This window comes from Sparus aurata, chromosome 10, assembly GCF_900880675.1.
Source record: "Sparus aurata chromosome 10, fSpaAur1.1, whole genome shotgun sequence".
Taxonomy (NCBI): domain Eukaryota; kingdom Metazoa; phylum Chordata; class Actinopteri; order Spariformes; family Sparidae; genus Sparus; species Sparus aurata.
This window is the reverse complement of record NC_044196.1, coordinates 28,515,963-28,543,592: the sequence shown is the minus strand read 5'-3', so window position 1 is coordinate 28,543,592 and position 27,630 is coordinate 28,515,963. Positions and strand designations below refer to the sequence as shown.

The 27,630-nt window shown below is 43.6% G+C and overlaps 1 protein-coding gene across 5 annotated transcripts in view; it reads right to left on the bottom strand.

Annotated features, from left to right (window-relative positions):
• nlgn2a (neuroligin 2a) overlaps window positions 1–27,630 on the bottom strand; it is a 198,348-nt gene that overhangs the window by 43,693 nt on the left and 127,025 nt on the right. For all 5 annotated transcript variants that reach the window (XR_003985792.1, XM_030432083.1, XM_030432081.1 and 2 more), the window contains one exon: window positions 26,603–26,752. Coding sequence is in view for 4 of the 5 variants with exons in the window: in XM_030432083.1 (XP_030287943.1) it covers window positions 26,603–26,752 (150 nt within the window). In the remaining variant the exon portion in view is untranslated. The remainder of the gene's footprint in view (window positions 1–26,602; window positions 26,753–27,630) is intronic.

Here is a 27,630-nt window from a genome sequence, read left to right as displayed (position 1 = left end):
AGGCATGGCTGGCGCAGTTCCCATCACAGCCTCGTCTCCGTGATTAGAAGTCACAGTGGAGCATTGGAGCCTGTGGTAAGGATGTAGATATGTGTGGAGGATACCGTTTGAGTGCTCTGTGCGGCGACATAGATTGAGTGCCTCTCCCTGATTCCGTGACAAGGTAATCAGCAGGTACAAGTAATTGGGTCAATCTTTCCTCTTTATTGCACCCACTCTTAGTATGGATGGCTGAACTTTGATTAAGAAGCACTTGAAGCCACCCAACTCTGAGCTGTTCGATCCTTTGGATTTCATAGCTATAAGCTATATTTCTACAAGTGTATATGGGTTAACAGTGTTGCCTGCATTGGGTGTCGGTACAATGGTGGTGAAAATGTGGCACCTGCAAGAATTGTGATTAAAGTTTATCAAGGTGAGATCGAAGTTCATTTTTGTCCTAGGACCGAGCAGTCGACTCAGCAACATGCTTTCTATCATATCACATGATCTTACTCAGGAGATGGAGATGCCATTTCGTCATCAAACTCCATTTCACATTTCTCTGAGCAATATATGAACTACTTATCCATGTTGGATGAAAACGTTTATGCCTCAACTCGGAAAACAGCTGTTGCAAAATCAATTTCGCCACACGGTCCATGGAGTAGTTGTTCTAGAAATTTTAAGGGCAATATAGTCATCCTCGTCGGGATCAGAGGAAGTGCAAATTGAACATCTCTGATTTGTTTACAACACCGCAACTACAGTTGCTACATCTACATCTTAGAGAGATGACGTTCTCTCATAAAGAAATTCTGATAAAGGAAAACCTCCCCAAAAACCAGGGGAGGAAAAAAAACCTGAAAATAATTATATCCTCCTAAAGTCCTTGACATGTTGGCAATCTGTGATCATTCTCCCATCATTCCACTTTACCGCTTTTAATTGTATTTGGTTAAAGTAATGAGTTACATACACAAAAGTTGAGTGATTGATGGGTAGACAGATGAGCTAGTACATGCATTTCGGAAAGGAGTGTCTGAGCATTCATTCACTGTCAACAGCTGAACCAAGGCGAACATAAAAACCCCTGCGCCATCTCGGCTCATTCCCCTGAGTGGCCTGCAGAGAGACGGAGAGCCGGCGGATGATATGACATTCCTTTGTATTCTTTGACGAGTGTCTGGAGCGGTTATCTTTCGGTCCTCCTACCCCTCTTCTCTTCCCTTCCCCGCAGATCGATCTCTCCACTGGGACACCTGAGGCAATCAGGAGGTGTTGATTGGTGTCCCTTCTGCTCGCCTGATCCGTCCCTTCCATTCTCGTCAACTCTGATACTTCGCATACACTCCCTTGCTCTCCAACTCTGCTACTCTCATTGCCATCCACCATCAATCCTCTTCCCTCTTTCTCTTTGCAATCACTCTCACTGTAACTCTCTCCAAGGCTCTCTTCTCTCTTTGTCTTTCTCTCCAACCTGGGTTTCTTTAGCCCTTTACCGTACAGTCTTTTACAACTTATTGTCTTGCAATGCTCAAGGACCATTAAGCAACACTCACTTATGAGACAAAGCAGAAAGCTTCTTCCACATGCTTAGATCCAGTGCATTTATAGTTACTTGAAAGTCCCAGGATTACAAGAAACCTGCTTAACACAGCTCTATTTCCGCTGGAGAACCATGACTTTTTGGTAAGGTATACCCTTATCTGGGTATCTGATGAGGCGTCTTAACACCCATGCAAGCCAAAGACAAAGACAAGTACAATAATGAAAGAATAAATCTTGTGCCATCTTTTATCTATGATAAGTGAATCTAAAGTATGACTCAAGTGGAATGGAGGACTAAAGTTTGTTTCTACAGCTGAAAACAGGGTCATTTGTAAAATGCAGGACATTGCAATGGGTAGTTGCATTCAAAGCAAAACACAATATATCTATTTTGAAGAGCTTTAATGGAGTTCAAAGTTCCCCTTGCAGGTTTGCCTACAAAAAAAATAATAGACCAATCTGAAATACTAAACCAGATTTCATATTGGCCCATTGTACAGTGGCTTGACATTGTTATATAATAATCACAATAAATTGTGAGAAAGTACAGTCAAAAGAGTATTGGTTTTCCCTCACACACTCTTACGCACATTTATCATAAATAATCTAAACTTGGGAATGTTAAAGACTTTCACGGTATTGAGCATGAGTCAGGTGTGAATTCTGTTTTCGCTGCTGTAAAACAGAGGCCCGAAAATAAGCCTGTCACAAAAGTAACAATCAAAATCCTTTGAACATGACGGCAATGAAGTCTAGTCACAAGGGCACCTGATCTGGCAGACCAGAGACATGACCCAGAAATACTGGATAAAAGATACTCTCTGTCTCCTGTGGGCTCACACCCAAGCCTCTTCGGTGGATATTGATCCTGTGTGTGTCAGTGCGGGCATACATACGTGTCTGCATGCTTGTAGTTGCTGTAAAGGATGCAATGAGGCTTAGTGGACAACTGATTCAATGTGTAGGCGTCATTAGCCAGATATCTTGATGGCACAGAATTCTGCAGGGGATGATTTATTTTTGTGAGCTAACCAGGATGTTAGTATCGGCCTGGTTCCCTCCACAAAAAGCCAATGGGACTTTTGAATTGTATTTTGGAATATTGATGAAAAATAAGCTCGGTGGCAAACACAGCTTTATGATACTTACAGGTTTTGTTCAGTAAGATAATCTTCACAGATGAACACCACTTAAATGATTTTTTTTGACATTAGAACTATAAATGAGATACACTGCAGTCATATGATTTCAATATCACCACTGCTAAGCTTCCTACTACAGTCTACTATACAAACTTTACTTGGATTGATCCATCTACAAGCTAGAGTAGACTGAAGAGTTAGTTAGAAGTTAGAGTAGTTTGCAACTGAAGTCCACCTTTAAAGATGGACTAATGAGGGATGAGTCTCTGTGTTCAACGTAATGATGTTGAATGTACTGACAACTTCTGTAGTCACATGAAGCAGCTTGTTAGGATTCTCATTTTTTAAGACATGTTAATGCTTTTAAAATCACAAGTGGGGTATTTACTGACCTATTTTAAGCCACAGGACAAAAGATTGCGTTAACTTCTGACCTTATTTTAGGCACCTCATGAAAAACCCGCTCAGAAAACTCATCAACTTCAAGATGAGGGATCCCGAAATGCAGAATCCGAATGTATTTCTGGGTTTTAGGACTCAGTCCTGTGGCACTTTGTTGCCATTGACTTTAAAACAATCTATTTATACTCTGCCATGATCAGAGAGTCTATGCAGGAAATTAGATGGATTTGAATATCACATAAATACAATATGCTGATATGATGATGTTTTGTGTTACAACAGCTGTGACTGTGTCATCTGCAAAGTGTGGCCATTCTGCTTGTTGTCTATTTGCGTGTCGGATGCATAAGCAGGGTGAAATGGTGCCCTGGTCTGTCGTCCTCCGAGTGCTTTGCTGTCCTCCACCCGGCTGCACTGTCAGTCAGAGTAATGGGAAGGGAAAACTGGGGCTAAACAGCGGCTAATGGGAGATGACTAGGGAAACCTTAGCACTGTCCTCGATAACCGCTAATGCAAACCAATGAAGTGGGAAAGCCAAGCAGCGTCCAGACTGATGCTAACCGCTAATTCACAGTAATGAAGAGGGAAAACTCTGGTGATGCTAACACAAACCAGTAAAGATAGAAAAAAATTAACACTGTCAGAGCGTATGTTAACTGTTAATTTAAACCAGGGAAAATGTGACACGTGCTGGTGCTGCTGCGCAAGCTAATGAGGCTGGGAAGATAACAGTGGCGTCGCCCTCAACAATGGCTGCTGATGACAGCAATTAGCATGATAACAATCATAATGTGATGTGCTATTGATTCCTCTGAGGGACGCCTCTTTGCCATTGCCCTCTCCACGAGGTCATAGGTTAGGTTCAGGGACAACAAAGTGCAACCTTTTTTTTTCAATTTATCAAAGATGGTGTTCGAGGGAGAGGGAAAACGAGACCTGATGTAGAGCAGCGACCAGGTGGACCACTTGGCTGCCCAGGAATCCAGAAATTAAACTCACTTCAATTTTGTGAATAGCGAATGTTAAGCTGACTGGAGGCTGAATTACTTACAAAGCGAGGATGAATATGAAATATGTCTACAGTAAAAGATAAATGCCAATGTAGATAAAGACAACAGATTAAATGCTTAGAAGTGAATGTTAGTAACAAAACATCTCATCAAAATCTCAAATACTGTTGTGTGCACGGCTAACAGAACGCAGAAACATTTCAAACTGATAACAAATCAAATCAGCTCACTTTCAGATTCTGGGTCAATCTTGGCAGAAGACTGCAACTGTGGCACAGTGTTCTTTTTTGCAAAGATGAATTTTGTTTTTTCGGCTCTGATTTGTGTCTTTCAGTTGCTTCTACTCCAAGACTCATGTGTGGTGTTGTATTAAGAAACGGACCCTGTGCCAACATGGCAGAAAAAAACGGGATTTCTCAGTGTTGGAATGTAGTCAAGTACATCTACCCAAGTACTGTACTTGCACTTCACTTGAGTATTTCCATTTTCTGCAACTTTATACATTCCGCTCCACTACATGTATTTGACGAATTCAGTTGTTAGTTACTTTGCAGATTGCACACTGTTTCAGAGCCAAAGCAGCACAGTTTAAACCGATTCATTAATTAAATCTGTAGTCAGATATGAGATAAGTATTCCAGGTGCAAGGTAGAAGGTAATTTAGTCCTCATTATACGACACAGGGTTGTGTAATATGTTGTGTAAGTTATTAATATAGAAATATACGTGAACATGTGGTGTATCTTTTGAATCTGTGTCAGGGTGCATGTAAACAGCAGCAACAAGATGGTGATGATAATTTGCTCGGCATCTTCTAATCAAAAGATCTAACCTGACTGCGTTAAACAGTACAAGCATCGGCCTTAAAACACCTGTTATGTTTTTTGTGATGACTTCTGATATGATAAAAATGTTAAAAATGAAACGTAATGATTTTACTGGGGGTTATTTGCCACACCATTTACTGGCCAGGTGTAGTGAATTCCTTCCCTTATATGAGGCGTTATATATATATATATATATATATATATATATATATATATATATATATATATATATATATATATATATATATATATATATATATATATATATATATATATATATATATATATATATATATATATATATATATATATATATATATATATATATATATATATATATATATATATATACCCTCACTCCGTCCCTCATCCGTCAGACGCCTCATCTTTTTTTTTTTCTCTATATATATATATATATATATATATATATATATATATAACCCAGTTATATTGTTCTTTAGTTAATAGAAAATAAATAAGCATATTTAACATGATTTAAAATCGTCCTTTTAAAAGTTATGACCATAAAGTATACAATTAGGTTCATGTTTTTACATTTTTCAAGGGTTTCCTCTATGTTGAGGAACAGCGAGAATATCATGAAAGTAAAGATTTTTAAATAGGACTTCCCACCAGGGAAATCGCAACCACCCTGCAACTTATCATGAAAAACAAAGATTGAAAGATAAAAGGAAATGACTCACTGTCATTGTTATGGTTAATACTAATTGTAGCAATCATAGATTATTGCAGGATGTTCTCCGCAGTCGGCTGCATTTAAAAAGCGCAGTGAGAAAGAACTCTATAGGGGATCCGCTGTAGGATGTGCTGCTACAAAGAATATTGAATTCAGCTCAACAGTGATTCCACTCCATGTAAAAGCATCCTCTTTATTGGATCTACTTGTATATGAGCTGATTTTTTACAAGGTTGTATCCTTTCCTTTCCATTAATTGCTAAAGGCTAAGCCCTTGCAGAAAGCACGAGTGCTCAGTGCCCGCAAATAAACGCGTACAGGTAAACCGACTGGGAATACATCTCAGATGGGAATGGGTTTAATCTGAGAAAGAGTGGTTGGAAGTTTGCAGCAGCTAGATATAGAGGCGGATGATAGATAAGAGAGGAAAGGACATAGGGAGTGCTAAAGATTAATGAACAGATGGGCCGCTTGTAACGCAAATAAATGAAGACGAACGATCCCCTGGTTCAGAACGAACGGATCTTTTCATCAGGAAAAAGTACAAAAACAGGAGAGAAATTGAGGAGAAAAAAAAAAAAAGATGAGGCGTCTGACGGATGAGGGACGGAGTGAGGGTGATGGTGGTGGTGGTGGCGTGTGGTGTGGCGCCAGAGGAGAAGAGGAGGAGACAGATGAACTGATAGAGACGGAGACAGAGGGACAGCTATTAGGGTTTGAGACATATGCATGGCAACGAGAGAGGACAGGAAGAGCCGGTGATGGATGGGAGGGCCAACGCGGGGTTACAGGGGGAGGAAAGGAAGATGACAACGGCTGGACGGGAGCACGAGATGGAGGAGGAAGAGGACGGTGAAGGGGGCAAGAGTGTGATCACAGTGAGAGGGTGAGGGTGGATCAGGCAGGAGCGAGAGTTGAGGGGGAGCTGCCTTTCAGAGAGACAGAGGGGAAGACGGGTCGGAGGAGGAGGAGCGGGAGAGGAGAGGAAGGTGTATTCACTCAGACAGGCTGTCATAACGGGAGCTGACTGCTCACCCTGACGCTCTGATCTGGCCTGACCCGCAGTGCTGAGGACGCAGGGGGCGGCCGGATGGAAGGATGACATGGAGGGTGGAAAGAGGAGATGGAGATGGAGAAGGAGGGAAGTCGGGGATGGAGGAGGGAAGGCAAACTGTGAGGGAAAGGAGGAGGCTTGACTTTGAACCACTCTGACCTGCCTGGCATAGGACACCACAGAGATGGAGAGAGGTACATAGAGGGAAGCGGGGTCGGGCTGTCCGAACTGATCTGCTTACTTTGTGGCAGGGAGGGAGGCAGAAAGATGGAGTGGAGGGAAGATTTTGACATAAATGCCAATAGAGATATATTATTTGACATGTTTTTTGTTTATTCTGTAACATTTAAAAGGCAAAAGGTTGGACCCTGACGCCTCGTTTCCACACAGTTTGGTTTTGTGTGTGGGAAGTACGCCCCGAGTTCAACGCAAGGACATGTGTATCTTTACGGAAGAACAGATATGCCACCACAAACATGCACGAGAAACACATTTTTGTTTTCGTTAAGGGCATGTAGCATCACGGATACTAAAACGGGACCGTCTATGCATGGCGATAAATAAGTGAGGAGATTAGCCTGCCGGGTGCGTGGAAATGTTTGTGGAATTCTTTGTTAAACTGAATATTTGCTCAAACTAAGATATGTTACACAGCCAGCACGCTACCGATGTTAGCTTAATGTTCCTGGGAACTTTTCTCTTGGAAACAAATGTAGAAATAGAGGCCTTTTGATGTAACACGGTCAGTCCAAATCTGTTCAGTGTACTACGGGCATATTCCGATATTCCAACCAATTTAGTGGGGGAAAAAAATAAAATAAAATAAAATAAATGAAAAGAGGAGTTTTGCATATAAATCAGAGGTCAGATTTCTCATTGGTGGACGCGGGGGTGACCTCAAGTTTGAAAAAACATGCTGTGAAAGTGCCCTCTTGGCTCTTGGATGCTCCTATGGTAGATAAAACATTAAAAAGTGACCTTTAGGCTGCCCTTTCTTTGTCCCCGTCACTCCAACATCCTGAGCCCACAAATGAGAGGTTTTCATAGGAATCAATGGAATTGGGCAAACAGAACAATTTGGAAATTATTCAGAAGTGAAGGTTTCTTACATTCAGTGGAAAAAATGAATTGGAGTGTTGGTTCAGGTTTCTGTGGTCTGACTTGGTGATTTTACACATTCTGCAATTTTATAATCCGTCCATAATAATTATAGTTTCACTTGATTTTTCTCTGAACTGACTTGTCTGACTCTTTATTGACTGTATCAAAGTTCTGTTGTCCATTAGTTTTGCAAATCCACGGCCTCAAAAAATGTTTCAACTCTTGAACTTGAGTATTTATGTGAAGGTTTGATTATTAACCATTTCTATGAGCACGTTTCAGGGGTAAGCTAAAATCATGTCTGCCTTGATCACTTGGGCTCTCTCGTCGGTAACACTAATTGCTCCTAATTATCAGAGAGAGAGCTGCAATAAACAGTTTGTTATAAATAAATAAACTACTCCAAAGCCTCGTCCATGCTGTAAAGCAGCTGCTTCATGAGTATTGACATCATTTTATTTATCATAGTGTCTATTTTACTGACTTTTTTTTTTTTTTGCAGTGAAACAGCTCAGCGACACAACTGAGAAAACGACAACAATTCAATTAGAGATAGTTTGATGTGTTTGTTGGATGTTTCTACTTTTAATAAGCTAATATTAAAGGTAAAATCTTATTTTTTCATCACTGCAGAAGTCATTAGAAACACATAACAAAATAACAGATTTGAATTTAATCTCCTCTTTCTACAGACAAAAAACAAATGAGAGTTTGTACCATTTTTTTTAACACTTGAGAGGAACACATGGGGAAAATGGAAGGAGATGCTGACATTGGCATGCTGACTACAGAAATCCAGCAGGGATGGAAGCAGATAGAGGGAGGGGTGGTGAGAGATGGAAAGGTGTGAAGTCACACCGAGGAATACAACAACAAAAAAAAACAGGAGAAAGATGGAGAGCTGGAGGCTGGCTGCAGGATGAAAAGGTGGGGTGGAGCTGACTGAAGCTTGGAATTGAAGAAATTCCTGGTGGAGCTCTCCGCTCCTCACAACAGAGGAGAGGGAGGATAGAGTCTTTCCTTTACTCTCTCTCTCTCTCTCTCTCTCTCTCTCTCTCTCTCTCTCACACACACACACATACACACACACACACAGCACCTATGTCCTCTGAAATGTCATGGAGACAAAGGTAATAAAAACACAGACAATGTCCTTGTTTTCCCACCCAGTGGTGAGCAAAACTGTACTTAGGTACAATTTTGAGGTATTTGTCCTTCAATTATTCCTGTTACTATATACATCTAAATCACTACATTATTACATGGGCCATTCTGCACTTTGATTTTTGGTACTTTGAGTATATATTGATACTGATACGTTTGTACTTTTAATTCTAGTGGAAACAAACAACTTTACCTACTTTAACTGTTTACCTAGTGGTATTATTGTTGCTGTTGCTGTCGCCAAGACGAATGGATTGCCTCAGTTTTGCTACTACCAACAAAGGACAATCGTTGATTTTATTCATTCATTTAGTCTATAATGGAGACTTGAAAGCAGATAGAAGTGGTGCCAGGCTGCCAGGCTGTATCGCTGGCCAGCCTTCATTTTGCTGGGAGGTTTTTTTTGCACACAAATTTGTTAAGTGAAAGTGTGGCTTATAGGAAACCGATCTGAACGCTGATGGTGTCGTTCTTACACGGCCATTACACTGTGTACTGTATTTACTCCATACTGATATGCTAAAGCAAAAAAACATGTCTATTGCCACTTTAAGCACGATTTTAAATGCACGACTTTTACTTGCAACTGAGTATTTTCACCTCGTTGTATTGCTCCTTTTACTTAAGTGAAAGATCTGAGTACTTACTCCCCTACTGGAAACACTTGTTCTGCCAGGAGATCCGCCACAAGGCAAAAAAAATCTCTAAGTGTGTGAATAGAGAGTGGTACATAATCAAAGACTCAGCTGGCGCCCCCCCACAGCTGCATTCATCTTCCCCGGGAGGCGCAGAGCAAAGAGCCGAGGAGGACGATCGAGCGCTTCCCTGCGAGGAAATCAGTTTGGGAAATCGAGATGTTCTCACAGCGCGAATGTGTAGGCGCGCACACACACACACACAGAGATGCACACACATGGCCCACCTAGTATATGAATAATGTTTGAGGTGTAGGAGCTCCTTGGAGTATTTTACATCAGCTATATTCATGTCATGTATTATCCATGGTATGTATAATGCATAATTGAACAGTGTGTAGTATACAGCGTGTGTGTGTGAGGGAGCAAAATGTTCGGCGTGTGACACTTAAATGGTTTATGTCATGTTGGTTTTGAATGTGTCCAGTGTGTGTGTGTGTGTGTGGTTGTGTGTGTTCACCGGTACAGCCGTCTGTACGAATGTACTTGCAGTCGAGCTTTTTTTGAAAAGAATGCAAGGGAGCAAATGTCCTGTCTCCAATTAGCTGTCAAAAAATAGATCTCTCCGAGTCCAGAGGTAGCAGTATTTTGAGGATCTGCTGACATCAACAAACCTGCGAGCGAGCCAAAAAGGAGGGAGGGAAGGAAAAAAAAAAAAAAAAAAAAAGAAAGAAATAAACCAATCCCCTCATCTTATTCCCATATAGGGCTGCACTCAATTTACCGCACTCATATCGAGGACGGGATGTAAGAACACTGCCAAGTTGTCAGATCAGGTGCCAATTCCAATTTGCTTTTTTTTTCTCCACCGCTCACATCTGCTCAGAGCCCGCTCGCAGCCAGCTCGTTTTCCGCAAAGTCACCCAGACATCTCATGTTTACATGTGTAAGGCAACACCCGCCGTTTGATTCAATTTTCCCGAATAAATACAACAAACAGCCTCAACGCTTTGTTCATATACGAGGATCTCTCCTTTAGGATGTGCAGAAGACAAAATATCTTATTCACCCAATTTGCCTCATCAGTAGAACTGAAAAACTCTGCCGCCTTTCCTGTATTCTTCTGCTTTGTATTCAGCCAATTAATGGGCACGCTTGTTTCTTACCTAATAAAAAAAAAAAGGCACGAGCAAGCGGGGGAAATCTGGAAGGTGGTGAGGGAGGTCAGCGGGAGTGAAGTAGGTAAAAGCTTTGCGGGGGAACAAGGAGAAGAGGCGCTTTGTGCGGAAAAAAGAACAACTGTTAAGAGATTTTCGGGTGCCAGCATGTATTCTGCAAACATAATTACACTCCCATCCAAAACCACATTGATATCGACCTAGTCTCCAGCATTGTAATTGAAGAGAAGAGGCTTTTTAAGAGGGACACAAGAGAGCCTACCAACTGTCTGTAGGCAAGGACCAAAGACTGAACATGCTTAAGAACATGAATCAAAACGCCCGTGTTCGTGATCCAGTTCCAGTATCGCGCCTTACTTACGCTCTACAAAAGACACTTGACATTATAAAACACACAGAGCAAATTAATCTCTTCACACGTTTTGGGTGCTGCTCTGAGGCTGAATGTTTGACACACTAGTCTTTTAATCAGTGAAATTCCCACAGAGAGGAAGGCTGGTGCCGCGGCTCTGCGTGGGAGTCGCTGGATCGTACATCACAAAGTCTTCTTGTGGGTTACACCCCAGGGTGCCGTAGCGCTAATGCTTCAGACAGCGATGTATATGGATGGTCACATAGCTGCAGGCTGGAATACATTACAGACTACTTGCCACCGTGTCTCAGTGGACGGCTGTGAATCGCAAGAAATACACGGGAGCAGATGTTCACTCAACTTTGGCTTTAATTTTTCAACACGCACATGGCACAGAAGAATTCACAACTTTTACAGCCGAGAAATAGTCCACTTATCTGACAGACACGCGTCTTCATCAGCCTGTTGGTCCTAAGAGCCACCGCGTCTGCCCTGCTACAAGTCGGTGTGCTGTTGGCTGTCATTGGTGGATTTACCATTGACTGCAGTTGTTTTTGGTACTGCATTGGTATAGTTATTACTTCCACTATAGTACAACTTTTAAATCAGCTACTTGACAAATCTGACCCTTCTCGCCAACAACATTGTATCTGCAGACTAAATTGACACCTGTTGCTTAATCAGCGATAGCTTCCTAGCGTTGGCTAAGACTAGCTCGAGTTAGTTAAATTCTGTTTCTTGCCGAACCATTTCAAAACAATATATAAACACATATATAACATATTTAAAATATATATCAACCGAGGCTAAAGCGACATCTCAGGCAACAATTTAGTACCCTATGATCCATGATTATTTCCCAGAATAAATAGAGCAGCATTGTCCACGTAGGGTCGGGCTATTTACCCAAAGTACTACAATACTGATACAACCAAATGTCATTAAAATGTTAACAGAGTTGTAAACTTGTTATTTGGATCGTTACTGTCGAAAAATCTGCTTGCACAAGCAATGCTGTTTATGCCAAGTTGCGCAAACTCCACCATCCAACGCAAGTTTGTGTGCGCAAACTTCCGAACCACACCGAAAAAAGAGCAGAACACAACTCTGCATGACTCTGAATGACAAACAAAGTCATTCCTTAGACCTCTGATAAAGTAGCATCTTAGGCCCGACTAAGTGGATACTTGCATCTCAAAAGGTAGATTTCTTAACCTGTACCCCCACAAAATAATGTATAAGCAAATACATTTGGAAGTAATGCTTGGTTACCACTGCAGTGGGTAAATTAGTTAACTGACCATGCACGCTTACACTTTTTTTTGGTTTTGGAAACACTTACAAAAGACACCAGCCTCCAAACTCTTGAGCTATGGAGAATTGTTCTGATTTGAGACCCATACACCACCACTTCCGCCATGTGGAAAAGGTATGTGAACACTCAATTGGCTGTTGCAGGGTTGTGTCTGGTACTGTACCTCACTGTGCATAAACACACACACACAGACACACACAGAGGCAGAAACACACAGTAAGGACAAAGTGGCTTCATAACTGTATTCATTACTAATTCAACAGTCAACTGTAATGGGACTGTTTCATGTATAAATATTCACAAAAGGCAAGCAGAAGGCACCAGAGAGGCCATAGAATGCCGGAGCAAATGCATGCACATGAATAACCAGCACGGTTCAGACCCTGCTTTTCACTTTCACACTGAGTGCTGTGAATCGGCGTGTTCAGGGTTATATTCAAACATATCATTCACTAAAAACGAAAGCTTGTAATAGGTTTTGCATTTCATTCATGTTCCACATGTCATGGTAAGTGCACCGCCACGAGGCTTTGTGCAACAGTTTCGAGCAGTCAATTCACTTGGCGCACTTTCAAATGCTGTTGTGTTCCAGGAGTGTTCGGGGAAATAGCCTCACACGGGGCATGTTTTGACACAGGGGCTCAAGCTTGTCGCGGCACCATGTCAACAGATGACAGCATTTCTTATATGAAAACATAAACTACTTCTGTGTGTGTGTCTGTGTGTGCGTCCATGAGCGGCGATCGGCGAGGCAACCCTGAGTCACAAATAAACGTTCATTATCATCAGCCCGTCTTTGTTCGCGAGCAGCCGCGACAGGGCTGCAGAGAGCGAATGTGGTGGGTGGAGGAAAGATGCACACCCGGCCACAGCCCTCCCTCGCTTTAGGTGCGTGAACGGGGCTCGTTTAAGGCCCCGCTGATTGGCAAGAAGTTGGTTCCCCAGGATAGGCTGGTAAATTAGTTAATTAGCTCCAGCAGCTTCTTAATGAGATGCCTACACTGCTTCATCCTCGATCAGAGCAGGAGAGCCGGGGTAACACAGGTGGATCGCGCACGCAAACACACACTGCGCCCACTTTGTACGCACTTTCATTCCGTCCTGAACTGACACACGCATGAATATGTTGAGCTGGGGAATATGTGCAAATCACACACACGCGCACACAGTGGGCACCTTAGAGAGCCGCGTGAGGTTTTCAATTAATAGGCCAGGTGTTGTAACAGGTTGAGAGTGAAAGTGTGCGCGGGTGCTCAGGACAGCTCATCTATGTTAGCATTTAATTTTGGAGGCTCTTGAATTAACAGGCTCGTCTGAAGTAAATGAAAAGGATCTTATTTGCATACATGGATACTTTTGAGAGGAAAAAAAACGTGTGTGTGTGTGTTTATGTGAGTCTTTTTGGTGAATGACTCTATAGCTTGGCCTCTGTGTGGAAACCAGGTGGAGAAAAAGAGGTTGTTGGGAGGGGGGGGGGCATGGTTTGGAAGTGGCCCAGGCCGAGAGGTGGCCTGGCTGGGGAGGGAGGCAGGAACTCTCTGGGTCTGTATGTGGGGCCTTGCACCAGAGAGGAGGTGGAGCAGCAGAGGAGAGCAGGTGTAGCCCGGCTCTCACACTGTTCACGGCATCTGTTACTGGGCCAGTGAGTTACCGCGGCCAGCCTGTGTTTGGCATGCGTGCGTCCGTGCGTGTGTGCGCGAGTGGAGGAAGAGTGAAGTGCACGCATGAGTGAACTCGAATCTCTCTCACCACTCTGCTCGCTCTGCCTACGCCCGACTCACTCTCCCTCGGCCCTCTGCTGTCTGGGTTTATTTCGTGTGTGTGTGTGTCTGTGTGTGCGCGCGCTCATGTCAGGTGTCCTATCGCCTCTGACATTATCATGCTTTCCCTCCTGTCAATCACAGGTGACCCGGCCAACCATGTGGCTGACACGAGGCAGTCCCGTCCTTGACTTCTCCCTCCCTGTCATGCAAATTACTTTTGTTACCATTCATATAGCGTCTGTGTGTGTGTGTGTATGTGTGTGTGTGTGCGCGCGCTAGTGTTGGTGTATGTTTAAAGTATGAAACACGCTCTCCTGGCCCCAGGTGCTGTGTTAGCTAGGCTTGATGGGTTAATGTATTAGTGATGGCAGGGTGGAGGTGTAGTAGGAGTGAAGGTCAGTGGGGATCCAGAGGGCAGATGGGCCTTGGCGCCCAGCTGTGCCCCAGGAGGACCCGGCGTTTCTGGGAAAACCAAAGGGTATGTGGCAACAGAGCAGCCTGCCATGGAGAGGCCCAGGCCGGAGTAATGGGCTGAGGAAGTGGCAGGCAGCGAGGGGAACAATGAAATGATGCGACTATGAGCAGGGATACTTTGTGCATGGCGGTGGAAGCCTAGGGTATAAAAATGCTTATTCTGACTGCGGCATCTGGGGCTTTCCCTGAGATTCACGCCGGTGATGGCAAACAGATTGCTTTAGCTGATGATCCTGCCATGCTCACTTTACAGTACACACCTTGTTCCACATCTCGCAGCTGAATCTTTGAGGTGTCGAGCCCCTCCTACTCTAATTTCTTTCAGACTTATTTGTTTAGTTGTGGATATTCTGAAGAAAATATTTGTGAACATTTTTGTGTGTGTTTTGGGCTTGCTTTTTTCATGGCAACCAATATGATCTGAACACTTTACTAGTTTTATAATACTAGATTTGGGTATCACTTTTCAAAATATACGCAATTTCGGGCAATGTAAACGAGGGATCGGTATGAGGTCAGAGATAATAAAGGTGAGGGGAAAAAAACTGCATAGAGGTGCATCGAAATTAATCAAAAGAAAACTGCAACTGAATGAAAAACGTTAACAATGCTAGCTTACCTTATCTCAAATCAATGGTTTTGACAATGGAGACATTAAACACTACTTAAGAAAGCAGCACTGCCATTTACCATAAAACTCATCAAACGAGACACTATGATCTAGGCTATTTTAGCTACAAAAGCTATCGTAGTTAGCTAGCTAGCTAATCAGTCAATCTAATGAATTACATTCTGCTCACATCTAAAGACAGATTTCGTCTACATGACTCTTACTTTACCTTCATTTCTAAATATCAGGACGTGGGTTAAACATGTTTCAGACCAGAATTCGCAACTACAGGCTTGAACTGTGCTGATGTAGAGCAAAGTGCTCTCATCCCTCTGTTAATGGTTCTTGATGGAATTCATTTCACATTCATGCTTTCATGCACCCAGCGTCCCCAGTGTAAAAGAGACCTACGGTAGAGATGAAGGGATGTATGTTTCACACAACCTAAGTATGACTTGAAAGTCCATGAAAATGCTAAAACTTCAAGAAATAAAACAGAGACTAAACCAGCGAAATTTCAGCGCGATAAAAAATAAATAAATGTGGATTTAAATCAATACTGCCTCTACTCACGCAAATTAAAGAAGAGAAGGAATAGCAGGCAGTCCTTCAAAGCAACATTGGCAATTTGTGTGAAGTAAACGCAGCGATCCTACCCTCTTGCTGAAGTCACATAGCGCAGAAACGAGTGACAGACACCATATTACAAGTCGCTGTACCATCAGAAGGATTTTCAAGCTGTTTAAGGTATAAAAGTTATTTAATTTGGCTTTAAATATCCATGGCTGTCAAATTATGGGCCAAGAATATTTAATTTATACGCTTTCTTAACAGTCCTTACCTTAGGAGCTGCCCTTAGGGCTAGGATAATTTGTTGGCAGCTTTTACCTTTTCTAAAAAAAATTTATCTCAGTCTTAGAGAGAAAATTTGAAGAAAATGTCATCACAGCGTAGAGTTTCTTATAAGTTTTCCAACTCAGTCCTCAGCTTTGGATGGCTTAGTGAACATCACCACAGGTTTTTTCGGCATCCTTCACTTGGACAGAAGTGGTGTTTAACAGCCGCTACGCAGGTGGAAATCCACTGCAGGGAGAGGCAAAGACACAGGCAGCAGCCGAGAGCAGGAGGTAATGAAGCCACACAATGAGGCAATTTTGTCAGGGAGCAGCACGGAAAACCTCTCCATTTTCTAAACTGATGAACCTCCTGGCACCTGCTCTTTCCCCCATAACGCGCGGCCACATCAACTTCACACCTGCTCTCAGGAAATAATATATCACTCCAGAAAGCTGAGGTTTAAGGGTAAAAAGGAAGATGGGCACGGCTAACGTTCCAATTCAGACATTTCAAAATAACTCCTCTTTATATAAGATAGTATCCTTAATTGATGACATCCGAAAGTGCAGAAGCGTTCAGCGGTGGCTTCATCTGTTACAACTAAATGTGTCTGTGAGCGGTTGTGTGTTCGCGGCAAACAATGCGCGCACTTTCTGTGTGACTAACATCAAGAGGAACAAACACAGCCTACAGTGCAGCGGAATATTAAGCACTGTAGCATCCCGATGCCATATGTTGTTTATTATCTATGCGTGTTGGCTGCATGCAACGGGAGCTCAGAGGCTGTGTTAGTTTTTAGTCCACGCACACACACACACACACACACACACAGAAACATCACACCGAGTCACAGCAGAAACGAGCACAAATGCTGACTGCGTTTCTTTGCTTTGTGTTTACTCTCGCTAACAGCCCGTCTTTGTGAGCGTCAATCTGAACGTTAAGAAGCGCAAGATGCTATTGCCGGCTCCCCAAACAAGTCTGCCGTCCTCGAGGGAGAGCTAAGTCTCCCAGTTAGCCCCGCAGCGCCCGCGCGATGATTCAAACGGCTGTCATCCCCTCCGTAATGATGATCCATCCCCGGCTATTACCAGCCCATGGTTCCTCACTTACAGAGCTGATTGTTTGACATGTGAAACATACATCAGCATAATCTGGCCCATAACTCAGTTTTTAAAAGTCAGGCTGAAGTAAGGATTAAAAGAAAGAGGAGACGAGCAGGGGGGGGACGAACGCGGGAGAGGGGAGACGAGACGACGGAACAAAGGTAGTGGGAGTTGTTTGAGGAAGAGGGAGACAGGAAGGCAAACCTGCAACAGGGAGAAAACACCAGAGGTTCATAGATGTAGACGGAGTAACAGCGAGTGGAAAAGAAATATTTTGTTTTGGATCATCAGGGAACCAAACTGGAATGCCTGCCTAATAATTAATTTCCCTGTCATCCTGTCAGTCACATTAGCTTGATTATACCGGACGGAACATTCCGAATATCACACAGAGAGACTTTTTCACCGTCCCGACAGATTCACGAGAGAATCCAAAACTTTGTAATGTTTAAAGATATATAAAGACCACTGAGCTGGGGTGTCAATCAAAATTGTGACTTTGCTCAACAGCTCCTGGCTGTCCTAGAAAAGGAAGGAAACAAGAGGAATAAAGGTAGTGGAACGATTAACTGCTTTCTGCAGAATCCCATCTTCAACACATGGTCCTATTTGGGGCCTCTATAGGAATTTGAGACATCTGATTCAAGGAAAACAAGTACAACTAGGTAAAACACTGCAGAGCTAGCCTCCCAAAGCTTCCTGAACCGCCTGGTTCTCCAGGCAGCTGCGCCTGAAGTAGATCCGTAAGCTGTTAGCTGCAGTGGCTAATCTATCTGACTTGAAGAAGAGCATTTGAAAATGACTTGTGTAAAATACACTCAGATGTATACTTGTTTCTGTCTTTCCAAAATCTGTACCGTGCAGATCGTGGTTGAAAAATACCGAGTTTTACTTTCGGGAAATCTCCAATGAAGCTCAGCATACGTGCTCCTGTTGTATTCAGAATATTTGCACTCATCGATTGAATAAGCTCATACTTTATGTCCTATCTCGTGCAATGTGTGCACTATGTATTATTGGGGTTGTTTGGGCCCTTTTTAACCATAGACTAATTCTACTACATACATTACGTAACATGCAGTACATAGTGTCGATGTTTTCTGTATAATTCCTCGTGGTAATTTTTTTATATTTCTATATTTGATGTGAATTTCTAAGTCAGTTTATCTGGATGGTATAGCCCTTTATATATAGTCTCTTGGTACAGTACATGTTTGTTGTTTCTTATTACATCTTATTTTATTCTATTTTTATTTTATTTCTTTTTGGGGGGGGGGGCTTTTGTCCAGAGTGACTTGTACATACATTCATACACCGATGGCGGTGGCTGCCTTGCAAGGTGCCAACCAGCACATCAGGAGCAGTTTGGGGTTCAGTATCTTGCCCAAGGACACTTCGACATGCAGACCAGGGGAATCGAACCAGCAGCCATCCGACAACAAGACGCTGGCTCTACCCCTGAGCATCATCTTTTTCGGTAATACGTCATAATAACCATTATTAATAAACAGTAAATCCATAGTTAAACTTTAGTGTACAGCTGTTTCACTGTTAACAAGCAATGAAATGCTTTATAAATCATTTATCAAACAAACATTATTTGTGAAGTAGCAACTGATGTTTGTAATACTTTGTTGGTTAACAGTTAATAGAATAAATCCTACCTAGTTCATCCATAAAAAATATTTGGACGATTGCAATGTCTGATGTGACTGATGTTTATAAACCTTTATTATTGCTTGATAAATGGGTTAATAAAGCATTTCAAATAACTATTAACCAAAGTTGAATTCAACTCTAATTTGACCTCCTCCGTCAGTAAATGAGTCCGTCCCTGGGCGGTTCATTTATGGATGGATTCTATCGTTTTGAGCATCTCTCTGAAATCGCCCCTCACGGTGAATCGCGCTGTATTCCGGTGAAAGAAGCTTTTCCAAGCGAATAGAAAAAATCATGTAAAGCAAGCTGATGATGGCTCATAGCTGAAGCATGTTTGCTTTCTGCCCAAAATAAATAACAAAAGTAGCTGTCTGTGAGTGCCAGAGTTCTGTTTGCTTCTGTTTGTATCGTGCATTATCAGGCTGCCAGACAGCTTTGAAGGAGACATCATATTTGAATGTTTAATAAGTGTACGAGAGAGGATGTTCGAATGGTGAGGGTCTAATCCATCAGTGCACAGCCTGCGCGTTCACTCCGTCCCTGCAGAAATAAGGCCAAAACTGATAGACACAGACAGATAGCAGCGTTGCGGTGTACTTAACTGTATACTCAACAAGTTTCTGAGGTGTGAATCTACAGGAGACCGGGAGGAGGAGGAGGAGGAGGAGGAGGAGGAGGGGGGAGGGAGGGGGGGGAGAGAGCGTATCAAGGCCACGGACACACAGAGGACAAGCGGCGTCTGGGGAGCTGTCCGAATGCGTGTCTGTGATTCTGTTAATGTGCGTGTCAGTGCAGGTGGGCGTCCGTGTACATCTCACCTGCCCGCGGGAATGTGTGTCAATCCGTAAATGTGTGTGTGTGCTTGTGTGTGTGTGTGTGTGTGTGTGTGTGTGTGATGTGGGCCAGCTGAGGTGCTAATCCCCGCACAGAAAAAAAAATAGTGCGGCAGCCTGTCCTCCTTCTCAAAGTCACACTCTATACCACCCAACACACACACACACACACACACACACACACACACACACACACATGCACACACACTTAAGACACCACAATCTCTCCCCCCCCTCTCTCTCTCCCCACACATAGAGTCAAGAGGACTTTGCTCATCAATTCTGCTGGAGGTTGCTATGGAGACTGAGAGCAGTGTGTGTGCGTGCGAGTGTTTGCGAGAGGTGTGTGTGTCTTAATATCTTCTCTGGTCCTGTCAGGTCGCCTTTCGCACTGCTGTCTGGTCGTGGGACAGCACACACGCACGCACGCACACACACACATACACAAACACACACTCACTGAGGGCCTCCCTGCCGAAGCGTCGAGGAGGCATTTTTCACTTCCCTGAATACAAAATCGTGAATTTTACAAAGTAACAGTGTGTGAGTGTGTGTGTGTGTAGTTGTGTGTGTGTGTGTGTGTGTGTGTGTGAGGCAGAGCCATTTTAGAGTGGATTCGTCCTGTGTGCAAAGCATTCCAGCCTGCCTGTGCATGTGTGCGTGTGTGCGTGTGTGCGTGCGTGCGTGCGCGTGTGTGAGTGTTAAGCCTCTGCACTGAAGACGTATAACGCAGTAGATGGCGTATCTGCGGCGTGCATGCGCTCGGACAGCCACACGGAGCCTATACAGTGTAATTGTGCTCTAGATGAATGTCTGCTCCGGTGCACACTCCGAAGCCGCTCTGCAGGTTTTATTTTTAGCATCACAGGCAAATGCAGCCCCCTCTCCTCTCCTCTCCTCTCCTCTCCTCTCTCTCTCCCTCCTGCTCTCTGCCATCTCTCTCCCGCTGTCATTTCCCTCATCTCTCAAAATCTCTCCACCTATTCTGCGTGTGCGCATCCTGGCCGTAGCACACACACGGACACACACGGACACACACCTTTTCGTTGCGTAGAGTACGCTGAAGAAATGTGTTGCAGCATCAAAAAACAAAAAACAAAAATATGCTGGGAGCTCTGTAAAGAAGCCGTTCCACCTCTCCGCTCTCATCATCATTGTTAATGTCTGAATGAATGCATGGTCTTCACTTTCATGTCTCCCTCCCTCGCCTCTCGCAGAGGGATGTAAAAAGCCCACTTGGGCGGAGGTGTCGCGCGTATATACTGTAAGCATGTCTGCCGCCCGAGACATCCGAGGCAAGGTCAAGCGCTCGGTGGCCCCGGCGAAGCTTTTCATTACATATTGAACTCTGCAGAATTCCCCGCAGAGACCGCCTGCTGCTCCCCCACATCCCCCCCACCCTTCCCTCGGCTGTTCGCTGCCTGTCTGGGTGCAGACAGGTAAATTTCCACATTAGCATACGGATGGAGTCAGGCGTGTTCTGCTGTGTGAACGATTCCGTGGCGGTTAGCATTTGCGTAGCGCTGGCAGGGCTGGACAGGCGGCTGTTAAATAAGGGGTGTCGGCGGAGACGGAGAGAGAAAAGATCACGTCTCTCAATCAGCCGGCTGGGGGAAAAAAAAAAAAAAGAGACTGAGAAGGTTGATTTCTCTTCCCTGACCTCTATTACTGTCATTCCTGTCTTTTCTGTGCTTGATTTCTTTTAGATTGTTTTCTTATATGCCCTCATGCAAGCACGATGCACGCATGAAAAAGGGGAAGCAAGTTGGCCGTGATTAAACATAACCCCAAACGTTCCGCAATTAAAAGCATGACGCAGAAATATGTATAAAAAAAGGAGAGAAGAAAATCCAAGTTGAGAGTCGGATTCCTTCTCTCAAAACATGCTTCTTTGAACTATTCGTATCAGAAGACAGGAAGTAACTGTCCTGGCCGGGGTTGTAAACTCTCCAAACGGGATGCTCTGAAGGGTTTGAAAGTGGATGCATTGAGGGCCGAGCTGCCACGGGGGGAAAATGAGATCTAAACAGGCAGCAGAAGTAGCAACGCGCTGAGCAGAGAGAAAAAAAAAAAGGGGAGAAGAGTTGGAGTCTGGGATGAAGGGATGGTGGAGGAGCTGAAGGCCAACGTAGTCATAGCGGGTGGGGGAGTCGGACCAATTTGAACGTCATACTCGTATAAAATGACGCGACACCTCTCTGCACTCCGAGCCACTCTACAATCCACATGAAGGTCCCATCCAACTGTCGCACAAAACCAGGCTCCCTTTTGCTTCCACTTCAACTAGTAACGCATCTACAGTTCGTTTGGAGTTCAGACCGTATCAATGATGTTTTGTCATCCAAGTGAGATTTTCTCTCACCTCGCTCCACAGGGAGGTCAGGGGCCACTAACAGGAGCTCAGCAGCACTCACACAGCAGGGATACTCAACGTCACGTTCACTCAAGTACCGTTCTTAAGTAGAGTTTTGGGGGACTTTCACTTCACTACATTTTGGAGGCAGATATTATACTTGTTTACTCGCTATATATTCATTTAAGAACTTTAGTTGCTAGTTAATTTTCAGATTATATGCCGTAACACCTGACTCCAATCATCAGAAAGAATGCTGAGTATCGGATCTGATTACTGGCCAGGTCGATAATCCACCATCCCATAATATACAATACAGCACACTTAAATATGTGTATAATTCACTTTTACTTATTTAATGTAAAGTAGATACTTAAAGACTTTTACTCATGTGGTATTTGTTTCAGCGACTTTCACTTTTACCGAATAAATATTTTAGCACGCCATCTTTACTTCTACTCAAGTATGACTTTTGGGTTCTTTACACAAGTTGGGAAGGAGTTGGGAATGAGTCACAATAATCAACTGCATTACACATTGGACTTTTATAGCACATTCCTCTGTGTCATAGACCATAGCTATTATTATTAAAAAACTATTAAAAATAAATAAGACACAGAGGAATGACTTCACATCCATGAACAGGGACACTGTCGACCCCCAAATTCAGCCAACATGCCTGTTGTTCCACAGAGATACTCCTGCTGCTGCCACTGCTGAACACACTGATCTAGCATTTCTAGCTAGCTGACATCAGACTCTCCGTGTTTCCTTCTCTATTTCAACTAGCATTTCTGTATAACTAGCCTTGCTTCCTGCGCGGGTGACACAACATCACACTTCTGAAACGTGTTCATTCGTTTTCTGCATCCAGACTTCAAGTCGAGCAACAGAGTCTCTCTTTTGCAATCTGTTGCTTTCCAGATAGGGTTTGGGCACGGCCGGTTTTTAAAAGGGCCGGCTTTAAGTCTTAATTAGCAGCAGTGCATTTAAATGAACTCCAGCTGTAATCATTTATATGATCAGGGGCATTAAACACCATGCCAAATTGAAAACATACGGCGCTGGAAAACTTTCCAGCCCTCGCGGTAATTTGTTAACCGAGACCGCAAAATCTAACTTCTGCGCTGCTGACGGAGGCTATAAAGGAGCCGATCAATCAATTTGCACCTATAACCTCCGTGAGAAGCGGGAGGGGGTGGGGGCGGGGGTGGGGCGGGGGTCTGACACAGATAATCTCATGCGAAGATAACCCTTTTTTTCAGTTTGGCAGGCAGGCAGTGTTGAGTTTGCATTTCACATGACCACATCTAGCTCCTGTATCAATAATTCCTGCGTTGCCCTTCCAAATCAGCATGTCAGGTTGCTGAAGCAGGAACACAAACACGGTAGGAGCCCCGCGCCGTGTATCCACAGGGCCGACATTGACATGCACGAACGCGCGCGGCTACACGTGCTCGACGCGCACCGACCCTCCGAAACGCACAAACACACATTTTCCCTTCCCTCATACTGGCCTCTCTGTGCCTCTCTCCGTGGAGGGAAAGAGCCATCCATCATATAGGGTGCACGGGGCGAAAGATTACTCACATTTCTCCCAATCACGGCCAAATTGCACTGGATGGCTCTCATATTTGGGAGATAGCTGCGGCTTTCTCTTTGCATACAAATGACAAAAGTCCCCCTCTCAATTTTCCTTCTCCTTGACTCAGAGAAAGTGATGAGAGTGCCACAGATAGAGGGGGGGGGACGAGAGGAGAAAACGCAACAGATGCCAGCAGACCTGTGATGGAATTCACAAACTCACGAGAGAAGATAAATAAGTCCTATCTCGTGCACATCCAGCGACGGGATTAATCTCAGAGGATCTAGAGCCATTATCTCACTTCTTCGTTGAATCTAATTCTGTGAAAAAAAGAAAAGTAAAAAAAAAAAATTTGGGAGGGAGCCGCTCATATATCTGACTCATTTTATCCTCTCTGAAAACTAAACTTCTGTTGGTAATCCACTTATTTGGATTCCTTCTGAACAGGATTATTTTTGTCCGTGTAAAACTCCACGTACCCGGCTCGAGCTGGGATAAAAAAGACTCCGACACAAAGGCAGTTCCGCAGTCTACAGCGCGATGGGCTGCGCTGTAAGAATTGGTCTCATTTTGAAGCCTGTTTCGGGGCAATCAGCAGCTGTCGCGAATGAAACGAGATAATAAACTGATCTGAGAATAAACAGAACAAAGTCACAAGAACGGGAGATTCTGCCTTATTCCATTAATGTCTGGCCACGATTTCTATCAGGAGGGATGACAATGTAGTCGCCAAAGTAATTTCCTATGAGATATATATATATATATATATATGAGAACACTCACCGTCGCTGGAACGAAGCCAGGTGAGGTGAGAAAACACATGTGGTCTGACAGACAAACAAGCCAACAGTTTAGCCAGAACATTGAAAGCACTTCATCAGGAGGCAGAAAAACACCCGGACGATGTTAATAATTTGTGAATGTTTGACCATCTGCAGAGAGTGGAGTAGGCCAGACTACTATCAGATCAAAGTTGGTTACCTTGAACTTAAAAACGGTCTTTGGGAAGAAAGGAATGATCGGCATAAACAAAAAACAAGACCAAGGTTTTAAACCAATACTAAATCATCCGTCGATTCCTCACCACTGCTCGGTAAGCACCACCGGAATGTGAACGCAAAGAAACAACCCTCCCGCCTCGCGCTGGTTTCGCGGTAGCTTCGAGGTTCTCTGGTTGTAGTCACGTTTTACATTGCATTCCGTTATCCACTTGTAGCGGAAACGCTGATGAACCCAATAAAGACGCATTGAAAGGCAAACACTTAAGGTAATTACATGCAAATGAAAATCTGTCATCATTGTGCGGGCTGTGTAAGAGCGCCCCGAAAAACAACACAGAAGCGTCCTTTTTAAAAAAAAACAAAGAAAAAAAAAAAAAAACAGAAGAAGAAACAAACCAAATCAAAGCGAGGCAGCCGGTTCTGCAACAGCTTCCAGCAGCCCACTCTCTCCTCGGCTAATGAAATATCTAATGCACTTAGTTTCCTTTAGTTAGCACCTGCCTCCTCAGAGGCATGTTCCTCCTCTCCAAGCTAAATGACTTGGTCTCAATGGAGCGAGACAGAGCGCGGTGAGTAACAAAGAGGAGAAGTCGAGTGTATTTTCAGGGAAAAGGATGACGAGCTCGTGCTGGAGAGCTGAGGTGACAGATGATACTTTTCTTTTTTTTTTTTTCCCCAAACCTTGCTATGGAAGGGTTCCACTGCACTTACTGCACTCGGCCTGTAAAGCCACCTTCACTACTTTCCAAATCCCCTCGCTTTCAGTGTGCTGTGTGCGGTGGTAACAGCTCAAGAGTGCATCATAACCAGGACTGAAACACTCTGTAAAGGCATTTTCCTTTTTACAATCCCCCTGCTCTTTGTGGAATGAATTATACAGCTGCGACACAGACATCTAGAGGTTGGAGGCGCCGGGCGAGGGGGCGCGCAGTTAAAATGAGGAACTGTGAGGTGCATTTCTGTGTCAGTAAAAACGCCAGATCTGTATCTGATTTGCATGCTTGTTCCCGTCTCTGCATTCACTCCAGCAAAGAGTTACCGGCCAAGTATAACTTGAGACCGAAATGGAGGACATATAACAGAGCAGTGGTCACATGGTGAGAAGCTCAAAGGTAGCGCAGGACTATAAATCTATTCAAAGTGTGAGATTGTGAGTATTGATTTGATATGCCCGGTAACATGGAGAGGAACACAGAACTCTGACTGCTTCTAATAAGAGGGTGATAGAACATGTTAAATCTTAATGATCATAGACTTTTTTTTTTTTTGACAAGCTGTGAAAGCACTGTGGGTAATTATTCACACAAAATTACAAAAACTAATTATTAGAACAATGGAAAAAAAAAAACAAAAAACTGTTAATGTTTTTTTCTCCGAGCAAATTGAACGTTTCTTATTTCGTGCTTTTTGGTCTACAGCAATTATCTGTAATTTGTCTTCTTCAGACAAAAAAAAAAAAAAAAAAGGCTGGTTGTCGATTATCGCAGCATATCCACAGACACAATACTCGTATATGTTTGTGTGAAAAAAAAAAAAAGAAGTACTGGTGACATGAATACAGTGCATCTTTTGTAGTGGTGGGGTTAGCGTATAACAGTTACCAGTCATTTTGTGAACCCTTGGCTTTCAAAGAAAGCAAAACAATTACACAATCAGAGCGTTTTCGACCGGAATAATCAACAAAGGAAATCCATGAGAGAGTAAGCTCTCATGATCGGCGCCTGCGCTTGGTTGTCATTAGATTGATGAATTCTGTCGATGTCATCCATCAGGGAGTCCGCCGAGTGAAATCGACTTGCACGTGTGCGCAAATGACTGTTTTTGTGTTTGGAGAGAGGGAAGATCTCAGATTGAATATATTATTGTGATTCTAGATAACGTGATTATCTTGCTGCGAGGGGAGTGTATGCAGTGATTCTGTAAAAAAAAAAAAGTAAAAAATAAGTAAATAAAAAAGACATCCGGCTCACTTACCGAGCACGCCGAGCCGGTAGTTCATGGTCACCACGATCACGTTGCCGTAGGCGGCCAGGACGCTGGCATCGAACATGTTTCCGGTGCCTTCCATGTAGGAGCCTCCGTGGATAAACAGCATCACCGGCTTCTTCCTGCGGTCACGAATATCTACACACACACACACAAACACACACACACAGGAGAGAGCGGGGAAAAGTCAATAACTGTATTTACGCCTCTCATATTCTCTTTGATCACATATTGTGTAAGATCATAATATACTGAGCAAACAGCAAATAGCAGGGCCGGATGAAAAAAAAAAAAAAAAAAGCCTGAGACTGCACTGTTCCCTGCAGCTGGATGTCAGCTCTCAAAAAAAAAAAAAAAAAAAAGAGCTCGAGGTAATTTAGATTTCAGGCGATGATTCTGGCGACAGGCGACGAGAAAGGCACCAGCACAGGAATCTAATCAAATGTTTCCTTGTGATTACAGCGATGACGCTCGAAGAAAAATCCCTTCAGCGTAGCATATTAAAGCTAACCTGTACATCGCTTCCCCTGACTGCCTTTATTCTAAACTGAGGCTCAGATTGACCGAGACGTGTGCAGTTGATCCCACCTGTGTAAGGCTATCAAAGCACGGCAGCGAGGGCGGGTACGCAGATAGCAAGTTTAACGGGCAAATGTGACGACAGAACTGTGCACAGCGGCTCGATTTGCTGCGAGAGCTCATCGCGTTGGTGTCAAAAGCTCGACCCAAAGAGCACTCTGTCGTGAGGGAGAGGTGTTTTAACAGCGTATAAAATGGCGCTCTGGGACAACACAGCAAACACACCGGGCAGCACGAGTGCAATTCACAGATAAAAAAAAAATTAATAAAAAAAAAAGTCCCCAGTTTGACATGAGGAGCCATATTAAAGCCAAGTCTGCAAGGAGCAAAGCGGATGTCTGGAGACCATTCTGTGCACAATCAACCGATAATAAAAGGCCACTAGCTCTTAATATATCATGTCTGCTGTGAATTTCCATAATTTCCTCATTTTTATT